Source organism: Equus asinus, chromosome 17 (assembly GCF_041296235.1).
Source record: "Equus asinus isolate D_3611 breed Donkey chromosome 17, EquAss-T2T_v2, whole genome shotgun sequence".
In the NCBI taxonomy this organism is placed as follows: Eukaryota; Metazoa; Chordata; class Mammalia; order Perissodactyla; family Equidae; genus Equus; species Equus asinus.
This window is the reverse complement of record NC_091806.1, coordinates 1,746,647-1,759,985: the sequence shown is the minus strand read 5'-3', so window position 1 is coordinate 1,759,985 and position 13,339 is coordinate 1,746,647. Positions and strand designations below refer to the sequence as shown.

Genomic DNA, 13,339 nt, shown 5'->3' with positions numbered 1-13,339 from the left:
CCAAGACACATTAATGTCTTTGCACAGGGATCACTAATTTACCTCAGTAATCAGTTAAAAATAAAAACACCAAACACAATGAACATGTGAGGAGACTAAAAAATCTAAAATAATGCCTAAATACATCTATTTTAAAAAAAGGTTGGTCCCACCAAATAGACACATTTTTATTTCACTACCAGCTTAACTCCTATACACAGTATTTTATCAAGAAAAGGCAGTGCGGTTCCACCCCTGCAGTAATTGAGATTCTCAGGTCAAGCAGCACTTGGTGAAGAGTAAAAGTAAGGGACTCTTTAACCCTCTTCACAAGGGAGCAGAGAATCAGTCCGGCTCCTGGTCCCAGCACATTGTACTGCTGACTTTACTTCCAGACCTCAGGGAGTATAAATGTGAATTACTGCTTAATAACAGTCAACGATTTAGCTTGTATAATGCAGAGAATGATTTTAATGATTTCTGTCCATTAAATAATTTATCAGACTAAACCTGAAGAATTAGGCAGGCAATAAGAGCTATAAAAATAAAAAGAAAAATGCCATCATACACTTCTGCAGGATGCTTTGAGTTCACTCAGGGTGGAACCTTCTCTGCCAGATCCCTTCATCCATTTGAGGGTGTTATGAATTAGTTTTAAAAAGAGATACCAGTGAAAATGTAACAGACACTTGTCAGTCATGCCTACCAGATTTCTGATGCTGTGATATGAACACAAACATTAACTACAACTATGATTTCAGATGTAGATATACCAACGATGTTAGGCTGTAGGCAAAGAACCTAAAAGTATTCTGCCTGTAACTGTGACCCCAGCACTTGTTTTCTTAAGATAGTTACACACACAGGCAAAGTCAAGTCTATATGCTTTTGACAAGATATATTCTGGGCACTATGTTCGCTTCAATGCAACATTAAAAAAGCGACCATGACACTTATGATTTTCTTCAATAAATACACTGGAACAGAGGGTCTTCCTCAGCGGATGGAACTGACCCTTCCATTTTACTTGCACGTTTGGTTGACAAGGTGAGGAGGAAGGATGTCCCTCACTATTTGAAGACTGTGTGCTGAGGTACTGTGGGAGCCGCTTATACCAAAGCTTACAACTTCTCAGTTTTATCAGATGACATTTCTGTATTTGACACAAGGACAAAATTTTTTTCAAAAGCTCACCTTAATGTTAAAACACAGATATTTTTAGAGGTATACAAAGCAAAAATCCGTAATAATGCATGCTTTAAGGATCTATTTTTCTCATGAAGTCTTTTGTAATATGTCATATTCTGAAGACCACAGGTTGACTCTCTTATGGTGGGAAGTTAAAGGCTAAGGGCAGGGAGGAGAACTGGGTAATAGAGAAAGACGGCAAGAATATTAAAACATAACTCTTCAACACTGCTTTCTTAGGGTACACAGCAAGATAACATGATTTTATTCTCCTTAGGAAATGTCAGATTACTATTGTAGCTTTCACTTTGGGTTTAAAAAGATCCTTGTCCATCACTTATGTATTAAGTGCGTATGGAAAGAGAGGGGATAGGAAGGGAGCTCTGCTTGTTCACTCCAGCGCCACCACGCCAAAGAACTGCCTTCTGAAACGTCACCTAATCACCAACTTACAGAGCCTTTGCTCAGACCCCTTCTTCCTTGACTTTTTATCCATCTCACAGATATCCCCCCACACACAGGAATTTCGGCCTTCTCAAAAGTTTACCTATTGGTGATCTTAACTATCACTTTATTATCTACCAAATCTACCTCTCTAGTCCCAAACTATCTCCTGAAATGCATCTTCACCTCACTGACCCTGATACCTGGATGGCTTGTCAGCACGGACAATAAGCTTCAAACAGATGGCTTGTCAGCATGGACAATAAGCTTCAAACCAAACACATTAGTTATTCCACCAAAACAAATGCCTCCCAAATCTTGTTTCTGTTTATGAAGCCAAAATTTCATCACTCAGATCAGAATCCCAAATTCATTCCTTGACTTGTTCTGGATTCTATCCTTACAATGCTGTCTCTGTCAGTCATCTCCCTTTTACATCTTCCATCCACCTTCAAGTATTCACTATCTCTTAGCTGGATTACTTTAGGAGCCTATTAACCTATCTCCTTATCTCAAGCCTTTTTCTGCTCTAATTTATCTTTCACAAATTTGCAAAATTGATCCTTCTAAGGTATGGCTATGATTATTTTACATTTCACCAAATCTTCAATGATTGATGAATTAAATACAGATTCTTTATCCTTTCCCTCAGATACATAGGTAAGTCTACTTTGTTATAAAGAAAGTTGCTTTATCTCAGTTTTACAGGGTTTTAGTAAGCTAGAGACTGGCAGAAGTTTAACAAAATTAAGACACAAATAGTAGACACTAAGTAAGGATTGATGTGGGGAAAAAACTAGGTGTAACTAGCTATCAAGATTCTTCATTTTAATTTTTTACGGCTAAGTGAAAGTTTTAAGTCCTTTAAGTAAAAACCCAAAGTCTAAGACGCTGTCCTTCAGCCAGGGGTCAGGACAGCTGACTTTCAACTCATGTAAGTAGGGCACCAACGTCACAGTTGGTGTTTAAGAAAACCACACACAAGTGTTGGATCAACAAATCAGTAAGGGTGTAAGACAGATAAACGAGGAAAGCCGAGCATTAAAGCTGTATCGCTTTCAATAAATATCCAACAAAAAACCAATGCTTTAATGAAGGGTAAAATAACCCAATAAAAGAAAAGCCACCTGGTCCAGCACTGCCACTTAATAATTTCATAACCATTGCTCTATCTCAACTTATAAAAATTTTGGCCAATATTACTGATCAATTTCTTATCAATATTAGATAAACAGAGAATAAGCATACTGCTTTAAAACATTAACTCAATTTGAAGAATTTAACATTACTGCCAACAGAAATGCGGCACACATCACTACAGTAATTTCACATTAGTTCGTATGCCTGTTTGATTCATCTTTGTTTTCTCCTCTAGACTAAGTTTCAATAGAGCAGGGGCCACCTGTTTTAATATACTCTTCAAAGACACAAAATGTAAACAAACGGAAAGACACACCAGAGTTCTTTAACAGGAAGACTCAACATCATAAAGATGTCAGTCCTCCCTAAGTTAATTTAAAATGTGATACAATCCCAATAAAAATACCACAGTCCTGCCCAGCCCTGCCTGGGCCTAGAAGGATTGATTAAAATTCATTTGGAAGCATAATAGAACAAGATAAACCAAGAAAACTGATTTATTGAAAAAGAAGAACAAAGATAGCTTCATCGGATTTTAAAGCTTACTATAAAATATTTCTAATTAAGACTGTTGTACTAAAAAAGCAAGGTATTAACTCATGGATGGATCAATGGAATAGAAAATAAAACCTAAAAAGAGAACCAACCTTATTTGGAAATTGCTTTGATCAAATAAGTGAACAAAATCCAAATGGAGAAGAATGAAATTATTGTTAAAAGTGTATTTCCATGTTTTAGAAATTTAAATGATTGTATGATTATTTCATACAAATTTAAAACAATATGAAGTTTCGCCATTCTGTACTCTAATTTTCTGCATTAAACATCATTTCTAAAGATCTGGCTCAGTTACCAAACTAGATCTCTTCTTCAGTAATGCTGCAATTATTCAGAAAACAACCCTCGCATAGAGTACAATTTTATACTAACAGAAGCAATTAAAGGTACAAGAGAACAGTGTCCTTCCCTTTAAACCTTAACACTGAGAAAGCTCTTCTTTAAGTATTTCCAGAAAAAGATGATGGTGATAAATGATGGAATTGGTTATTACAAAAAGTGCACACATACTCTTTGGTGAATATCCCCCGGGGGCCGGTGGCTGTGCCCTGGCTAGCATCCAGTGTGTGTTTTTCCAGAATATTGCGGGCAGCTGGACTTAAACGAAACCTAAGAAGAAAATATGCAGATTAATGGAACAAATTAACACCTATATTTGATTCAAAGATATCTAAATGTCAGTTTTTGTTTTGCTGATGATTAGAAAAATAAAAACTTACAATAAGGCTAAAATGCCTCCCACTGATAGTCATAGTCAAATAAATTAATCTGGACTATTCTGGCTTATTTTACTCCCAAAACATTTTCATACAAATTTAACTGGTTACTATTTCATGTAAATACCAAGGGCTTTAAAAAATAGATGAAGGATGCAATTCAATGACAACAAAACAAACATCGTGATTAAAATGGGCAGGGGACTCAAAGATACATTTCTTCCAAAGAAGATACACAGATGGCCAATAAGCACACGAAAGTATACTCAACATCACTCATCATTTGGGAATTGCAAATCAGAAACACAATGAGATATCACTTCACACTCCCTCCTCTCAGTCTCTGGCAACTATCATTCTACTCTCTTTACCAATGACTACTCTGGGTAGCTCCTGTAAGTGGAAACATACAGTATTTATCCTTTTGTGACTGGCTTATTTGACTCAGCATAATGTCTTCAAGGTTCACCCATGTCATAGTGTAGGTTTAGTATTTTCTTCCTTTTTAAGACCGAAAAACACTCCACTGTATGCACATGGCACATTTTGGACACATGCAATGTTTCCTCCTTTTGGCAACTGTGAATAATGCTGCTTGAGCATGGGTATACAAATATCTTTTTGAGTCCTTGCTTGAGTATATACCCAAAACATGAACTGCTAGATCACATGGAAATTGTATTTTTAATTTTTCAAGGAACTGAAATATTGTTTTCCACAGTGAGTGCACCACTTTATATTCCACCAACAGTGCACAAGAGTTCTAATTTCTCCACATCCTTGTCAATTTATTTTCTGTGTTTTTGTTTTCTGATAACTGCCATTCTAATGAGTGTGAAGTGATATCTCATTGTGTTTATGATTTGCAATTCCCAAATGATGAGTGATGTTGAGTATACTTTCGTGTGCTTGTTGGCCATCTGTATATCTTCTTTGGAAGAAATGTATCTTTGAGTCCCCTGCCCATTTTAATTAGCTTGTTTGTTTTGTTGTCATTGAATTGTATCCTTCATCTATTTTTTAAAGCCCTTGGTATTTACATGAAAGCATTTTTACTTTACATATACTCCAGAAGAGTAAGTGAGGCAAAAACAATTATGTTGATTATATAGACAAGGAAACTGAGTCACAACAAAAGGTCGCATGACAAGTAAGTGTCTACTCTTCAATTAAGGCCTCCAAGAAAGCAGCAGACACAAATGATGACAGACAGATAAAGAAAGAGAGTCAAATATGCTGGGTCCAGAGTTTGTAACTCAGAAACGGAGAGGAACAAATGTGGCACTTGCTGTATTTCAGGGAAATAGCTCTAGCTGACATGGGCTCAGTGCCATCACACTGTCACACTCTTCAAGAGAAACAGAAACTTTAGATTTTTATGTAAGATTAACTAGTAACCAATGAATTAAAAAAATGCTTTTAAAAAAGAAAATCATGGCATGGACCAACAATGTGTAGGTTCATGGGTGAGCCGGCTTGAACCTACACCGAGGGGCCTCAGACCCATGTTAAGTCTCAAATGATGGATCTTGACAGAATGACAGTGCACGTGCTACTATCTTGGCAAGAGGAGAAGAGCACTAAGTATAAACCCCCGTGAGCCTGCCTTCCGATTTTCATGATAAATGAAAGAAGAGAAAAGAAAGAGGAGTCAAGTCAATTTTTTTAAATGAAAGAGTCTGCATTTTTATTTAAGTTCAAATGTGGTTCTTAATAGGACCTTTTCTCTATGAAGAACTTTTCCTTATTAAGAAATTTTGTATAATTATAGAGATTAAAATAAATAAATGAAACCTTTCGAATTTTCAGAGTCCATCAATTAAAGCTACATAAAGCTAAAGCAAAACAACGTTTACTGAGTGTCTGTGCTTCTACAGGACTGAACAAAATGGAGCTCTAGTCTGTCTCAGAAACTCGAACGCAGAATAGGTGGAAAAGGAACGCATGTGAAAATGCTAGTTCCACTTTATATCGGTTATACATTTGAAACTGGAATTCACCTTACAGTAATTACAACTCCATGAATGGGAACACAAAGTGAAGTTTGGTACACTGAATTCCATGCTGGAATCCTGAGACCTAAGTTCCCTGTGGACACAGACTGTTCGCTCTGTCTCCACTGGGTGTGCTGGGCTTTCGAGGGCCTGGAGCACAGCAGGGATTCAGAAACTGTGTGGAGTGAACAGTGGTGATAAAATAATCATTCCTACGCCTCAGTTTCCTAAGAGAAAAAACGGAAGGTCAGCAAATTCCTACTCACTGTGCAAAGATGTTTCAAACACGGTAATGATTAAAATACCCGGAAAGTTGTCATAACGTATTTTTTTTTAACATCATTCAAAGAAACATACTCACTGCAGTTTCCCTGGTGTGACTTCCGGTTTGACAGGGATAGAAATCTGTGGTTCTGGTGAGGGGTGAGGCACTGATGGTTTCGAAGCTGGTGATGGAGGACCTACTTCTTTGGGAATTTCAACATGTTTCCAATCTTGTCCTTCTTCAACTAGCAAACCAATTAGTGAGCCTAGCCGTATATTTTTAGATCCTTCTTCAACCTATATTTTAAAAAGAAAATAATTCCAGAGACGGAAAGGCCCACGACCTCAAGAAGTAGCTTATTCCTTGGACAACTCTGCACTCATTAGAAAGGTCTCTCAATTTGAGCTAAAACCTACTTCCCAGCCAGCCTGCCTCCTCCTCCCCCACCCACCACCTTCCTCGTCTGCCTTCCCCGACTTACACCTTCCTTCACCACTTTCTCCCTCCCAGGTACTAATGCCACCTCCTGAAATAAAGGGAAAATTCTAGAATCTCTCCTCTTTCTGACAGCCTTCAAATATATAAGAGCTAACACAACCATCTTCTTTCTGATGTCCATCGGTACAAATCCAAAACAGGAGGCTGTGGCTACAGACCTCAACTGCTTGTCTTTCCGGACAGTCTCTATACAATGGCTCAGGAATTCCACGCCTTACCTTGTAAGGGATTAACTCCCCCAAATTAGTCCTATTTGCTGAAATTAATTTAAAAGAAAATATTTTCAGTAAACTTAGTCTCTGGAAAAAAGAACATCCCATTGTATATTTAATTTTTTCCCTATATATCTACGTATTTACAAAATCTGAGAAATAAAATAAAACCTCGTGAATTTTTTATAAGCACATCAGAAACACGGTGGTGCCTCAGCAAACCAAACACTTTTTCACCGATAACGTCAATTAAAAGCATAAATAAGATCAATGATGCTGTTTAACTCAAGATCAATGTCATTTAAGCATTTCAGCAGCATTAATTTACAAAGAAAGGGTTGATCCTTATTTACTTATTAAAAGAAGGCCCCAGAGAGCCTTCAGATGACAGCATTTTGTAAGTTCAGTACTGGAAGAAAATGTCATTCCTTTAAAATTTTCTATTATTCCCTTTCAATTACTTTAAATAAGGTTCATTACAGACATAATTTAATGAATAATAGAATGATAGGCTGCAGGATGTTCTCTGATACAGTAATTATAAGTAAAATCATGACTCCGAGAATGCATTTGACATTTCTGAGTAACATTAATTTTGATGCGTATTAGTATGCGCACTATTCTTAAGATAATATGGCTTCAGTTTTGCCAGTTAGGAAGCTCCCAAGTTTACTAACTACTCATGAAGAAGAACAGGAACAATGTTCTGATGAAGCAAAATATAAAGAAAAAATGGGTGTATAAAACTAAATAAAGACGTCTAATGAATGCAAGCTGTGGAAAACACTAAACTCAAAAACAATTTGTTTAGTTTGTCACATAACGAAGTCTTACTTCTGTGGACTGCTCATGTTTCTTTACTATGTCAAAAAGATGAGTTAAGATTATGATTAGGTTAAAATTTTTTCTTCTTCTAAAAATGTCTAATTACTTGCTTATGAACCGCTAACTCAAAACCACAAAGTAAAATGACTAACTTTCTAAAAAATTGATAGAAAAAGCACTAAGTGATATGAAGTCCACTTGATGTTAATTCCTATCAAAACTGAGCCAGAACTAAGACCAATATCCACGTATCAAGAACAGCACTCAAATGCAAAGTATTTTTTTAAAAAAAGCAGTTTTGTTTTAAAGATATCAATAGATTTCTCAAATTTGAATCAGACACTACACTGAATCTGAAACTGACACCTCATCCTGTTTCATTTACTACAATAAATCATACAAATGATTCCATATGTACCCCACCTACTGACACCTTCACAAATAGGCAATAATAAGCATTTCAATTTTTGCCATATTGAAATATCAAATAAACTTTACTAATTTTTTCCATTAAAAAATGACACCATGACCTATGTATGACTTATCAAACCATGTTGTGGCAGGTGTCCCACATATAAAACAGAGGAAGATGGGCACAGATGTTAGCTCAGGGCTAATCTTCCTCAGCAAAAAGAGCAGGATTGGTGGCAGATGTTAGCTCAGGGCTAATCTTTCTCAAAAAAAAAAAAAAAAATGACACCATGAAACATTAAACCCAAATACAAGGGACAAGGACAAAGGATATGCTACCACACAACTTGAACATAAAACAGAAGTTAAAACAAAACAACGCCTAGTAAAGCTCCATTTAAAGTCACTAAAATCATGGGGCTGGCCCCGTGACTGAGTGGTTAAGTTTCCTCGCTCCGCTTCAGCAGCCCAGGGTTTCGCCGGTTCAGATCCTGGGTGTGGACGTGGCACCGCTCATCAGGCCATGCTGAGGCGGCGTCCCACACAGCACAACCAGAGGGAACTACAACTAGAGTGTACAACTATGTACTGGGGGGCTTTGGGGAGAAGAAGAAGAAAAAAGAAAGACTGGCAACAGATGTTAGCTCAGGGCCAATCTTTAAAAGAATGTCTACAGTAGTATTTCCCAACAGCGAAACTCTTTGAGGGGCTTCAATCCATTAAAGGTGCTGGTAAATAGTGTCTATTTTAATTCTGACATTGAAAAATAATAAGTCAAGCAATTATTTCAATATTTTTCTTCTTTAAGACAGAACAGTCTGAAAACCGCTGAGAACTGCAGGGGACGCACACGGTTACCGGGGATGCCGAGCCACAGGACTGACTTGGTTTGGAAACTTAGCAAGATTTCCGGCCGTCGTTTAAACCATTATACGGTTTTAAATTGTTTTTATTCTTTAATATGTGTTGTTAAACTTATATGCACGACGAACTTTGCTTTAAAAGGAGGATACATAAGGAACACTGAAGCTGAAAACTAATTAGCAACAAGCTGAAACGCAGAGGGAGAGAAGAAACCTCCACTAAGTGCTGGAGGAACGGTCTGTCCAGCTTTCAGGTGCCATGTACTGTGCTAGCACAGGATTAACTCACTTAATTCTCCTCGTAACCTTACGAGGTGAGTGTTATTATTATTCCCATTTATGGATGAGGAAACCGAGGCACAGAAAGCTTAAACGATTTGCTCAAGATGACAAGGCTAGGAAGTACCCAGGCCAGGATTCAAATGCAGTCTGACATGAGAGACACCATTCACATGATCAGCACCACATCTGTGAATCGTATTCACGTGATGGAAATTATCATGTAGCCCCTAAAGATGGGGCTACTATTTTTAAAAACAAGCGTAAGAAAGAAGATATAAAGGTGATTAAAATTAATTTAGCTTTTAATTCATGAGGAACATAGACTTATTTACCACTTCAATATGTCATTTACTCATTTCAATACGAGAAATTAGAACTGAGAATATCTTCCATTTAGTAGGATCTGCTCTTAGCTTTGAGGGGATATTTTCTCAGTTGAAAATATTCCAGTCTACAGACAATCAAGCGAAGGTCTCACAACTTGAAATTCCAACCATAAACTTTCAAACTATAAAACGCAACTCTGAAGGCAGCTGCAGGCAATTCAATGGAAAATAAGGGCAGGAGGTTCTAACAATGAAATAAAACCACACAGATAAAACCCTCTTCTTTAGAAAACACCAACGACATAGTATTAGAGTGACATACAGCTAAAAAATTGATTGAATAACATGAATAGTACCAAAAATAATAACTGCTTTTTAATAATCAGATGACCAATAAAGGGAAAGTTTACAAAAACATTTGTTTCACTATCCATGGATGCTAATTCTCAGAAAGATTCTATCTCTAAAAATTGTTCTGAATAATGGTCTACCACTAAAATAAAAATCTATCAATGAATGTATCGCCAGTCAATAAAGTAAAACTTTACAAAATTATGTAAGTTTGAATAATCATAACATCCTACACCAGTTTCACCCTCAGAAGTATCCTGGTTTGTATGACAAATTATATAGTAACCCTAAATATGCTCAAAGCCAAACTAGACAATCTTCAATAAACTCTCCAAATGGCATCCTAATATTCTACTTTATTACTTTATTATTTAAAACACTTGCTGTCCAATTTGCTGAATAAATTTAAGACTAAGTTTATGAACTAATATATGTGTAATAATTTAAGGTTTCTGCATGACAATTTACTAGCGATTAAATGAGAATTTAACAACTCTCCCATTAACTAAATTAAATTGGAAATGAATCATAAAATTATCTACACTGACAGCAATTATTCTTTATCCTCATTATTAAGAGCTTCTACACTTTTTTCTGGTTCTAATTGAAATGTAATAAATATTATTTTAAATTTAAAATGGAATTCAGAAGTAAAAATTATGAGTGAGTACAAAGAAAAGAATGAAACTGGGGGGAAAAGAAAGAACACAAAAACCTCTCAAAGACTGTGGAAATAACTCCCTAGAAGAGCAAAATCGGTTACCATTTCCAATCTTTCAAAAATGTGGGCAAACTAAAAACTAGAGTTTTGTATCAGCACTTGCCTTGTAGTAAGTTCAATTATCCAACTCCTTGATTCTGAAGGTAAAAATCTCTTATATGTATTCCTATAAAAATCATTTTCGTATGTGTGCTAATATGGGAATTATTCCACCATGAAAAGCAAAGTGGGGAGGTTGGGAACGGAGTAGGGTGAAAGGCAAAAAAACAAAACCCACCAGTAATACCACCTTAATTTTTTCTCCATTTTCCCCCCATAAAACTACGTATATTGGGACATGAATACACTCCCATTCTTACTATCCCAAAAGCATGTGGAATAATAATAAAGCCACAAAGCCCTTGAAATATACATACGATCTTTGTTTTGCCAAGGAAACAGCTACTTGTGTCCTCGCCGCCCCACTGTTTCAGAGCATGAGAGGCCAGATGAATGGGCACTGCTGACCACGCCACAGTCAGCCATCCGAAATGCATTACTGAGCAGCTAAGCGGAAAATGCTGTCAATTCTGGAAGACTTTCACAGCGCAACAATCCAGAACTAGGGCCAGGAACACAGCTTGCCAAAAGCACACACAACAAAATGTAGCTGGGTTTATTACCTATGGGAATTCAAACAATCTTTTTCCTTTTCAAAACGCTGCATAAATTAGTCAAAGAAACTATTTTGGTATGAATATTTATATTTTCCTAGTTATAAAGGTACAGAAATTTTACACCTCCACTGATATTTCCTCCAAGGAAGTATTTTCAACAATGTGTTTCAACATAGCTGTTAATATTTTAGATGGCAAGTAAAGGAAGTTTGACAAATTAGAACATAAGAAATAAAATATAAGTGAGTAGAAAAAAGGGAGAGGGATTTTCTAGTAAGAAACAGGAATGAAAAACTGTGTATAGATCTACATCTAATTAGGGGATGACATTCCTCCACGTGTGGTCTTCGGGTAAAGACGACAAAGGAAGGCAGTTCATCCCTGCTCAAAGCGGAGGGGAGCTGGCAGCTCAGAATTAAAAACACTTCAACAAGGCACTACTGATAAATATGCAGCTTATCCGTACAAATCAAACTACAGAGGCACGAATGGACACCTACTGTCCAGTCACAAACAACCAAAACACACTAATGCACAAACACACGACTGACATGGGCGCTAATGGTCCCCAAGAGCTGAGTGAAGAATTGTAACATTAACCAGAATGGCAACATTTATTAACACTTGCCGGGTGACAGGTCTTGCTCATGTGTATTATCTCAATTTCTACTACTATCCCATGATGTAGGTATTATTGTAGCTCTACTTTATTATAAAGAAAAAGGCAGAGAATCTGCCAATTGCTACAAAACTAATAGCTGGCAGAACGTGCTAGCTAATGGACCAGGCGGCAGCGTGACTCGAGAGCCCGGTCTCAGCTGCTACACCACGCTTCCTCTAACTGTTCAAGAAGCTAAGAAAGCAACGTCCTCCATCAGCGAATATACCACCTAACCCTAAACAGTCATGTTTCCAGCATTTTATTTTACTGACTTTTCACATAAATTCATACTGCATTATAAGAATAAAGAACATATTATAAAAAATTTAGAAAATACAGAAAAACAGAAAAAATGGGGCAGGTAAATCACTTAGTTCTACTCCCTAAAGACAAACACTCAACATTTTTATAACACTTTATTCTAATCTTTTCCACATTTATGTTTTTCTGTAAAAGTCCTACAAGATTGTAATCACTGTCCACAGGCAATTTTAAAAGCATTTTTTCAGGGGTCGACCCAGTGGCGCAGCGGTTAAGTTTACACGCTCTACTTCAGTGGCCCAGGGTTTGCAGGTTTAGATCCCGAGCGTGGACGTGGCACTGCTCGTCAAGCCACACTGTGGCAGCATCCCACAAAAAATAGAGGAAGGTTAGCACAGATGTTAGCTCAGGGCCAATCTTCCTCACACACACACAAAAAGTATTTTTCCAAAAAAACTTTTTGAACTTCCATTAATGTATAATACATATAAAGAAACCACACATTTTTTTCTAGAAACAATTTTAATGGCTACGTGATTCTCCATATTTTCTTCTGTTATTCAAGTAGCCTCTTCAAGTATTGCTACACATTTTGGTTGAAAGACTAAAAAAAATCAGCTTCTAGTAACATCACCAAGCATCCAAGTTGTAGCCCCATAGTTTTAATTAGTCATAAAGCAAAGACTGCCCAGAGAAGAGGATTCAAAATTACTGCATATATTTAAATTTAGATGCAAAAGGAAATGGCTTTGGTCTTCCTAGACCCACAAGCATATTCTCCATAAAAATGCTCATGGAACAGAAAATGTACTATCAAAAGACAGGTCACTGAATGTGGCTAGGAAACCTACACAGCACAACTGACGGCAGTCTTGTCTAGAGAGCAGGAGCTGAGCAGACAGTCATTTTACATGCTTCCAGCCCTGGGAGTCCTAGGGATGGATAAAGACACGACTGTTTTTCTCATGTGGTAAGAGTAAAAAATTCC

The 13,339-nt window shown here is 36.9% G+C and overlaps 1 protein-coding gene across 2 annotated transcripts in view; it reads right to left on the bottom strand.

The window, feature by feature from the left end:
- Positions 1-13,339, bottom strand: part of PDHX (pyruvate dehydrogenase complex component X) — a 72,128-nt gene that overhangs the window by 18,887 nt on the left and 39,902 nt on the right. For both annotated transcript variants that reach the window (XM_014851053.3, XM_044750557.2), the window contains exons 4-5: positions 6,381-6,580; positions 3,820-3,918 (exon numbers count right to left, since the gene is read on the bottom strand). In XM_014851053.3, coding sequence (XP_014706539.2) covers positions 3,820-3,918; positions 6,381-6,580 — 299 coding nt within the window. The remainder of the gene's footprint in view (positions 1-3,819; positions 3,919-6,380; positions 6,581-13,339) is intronic.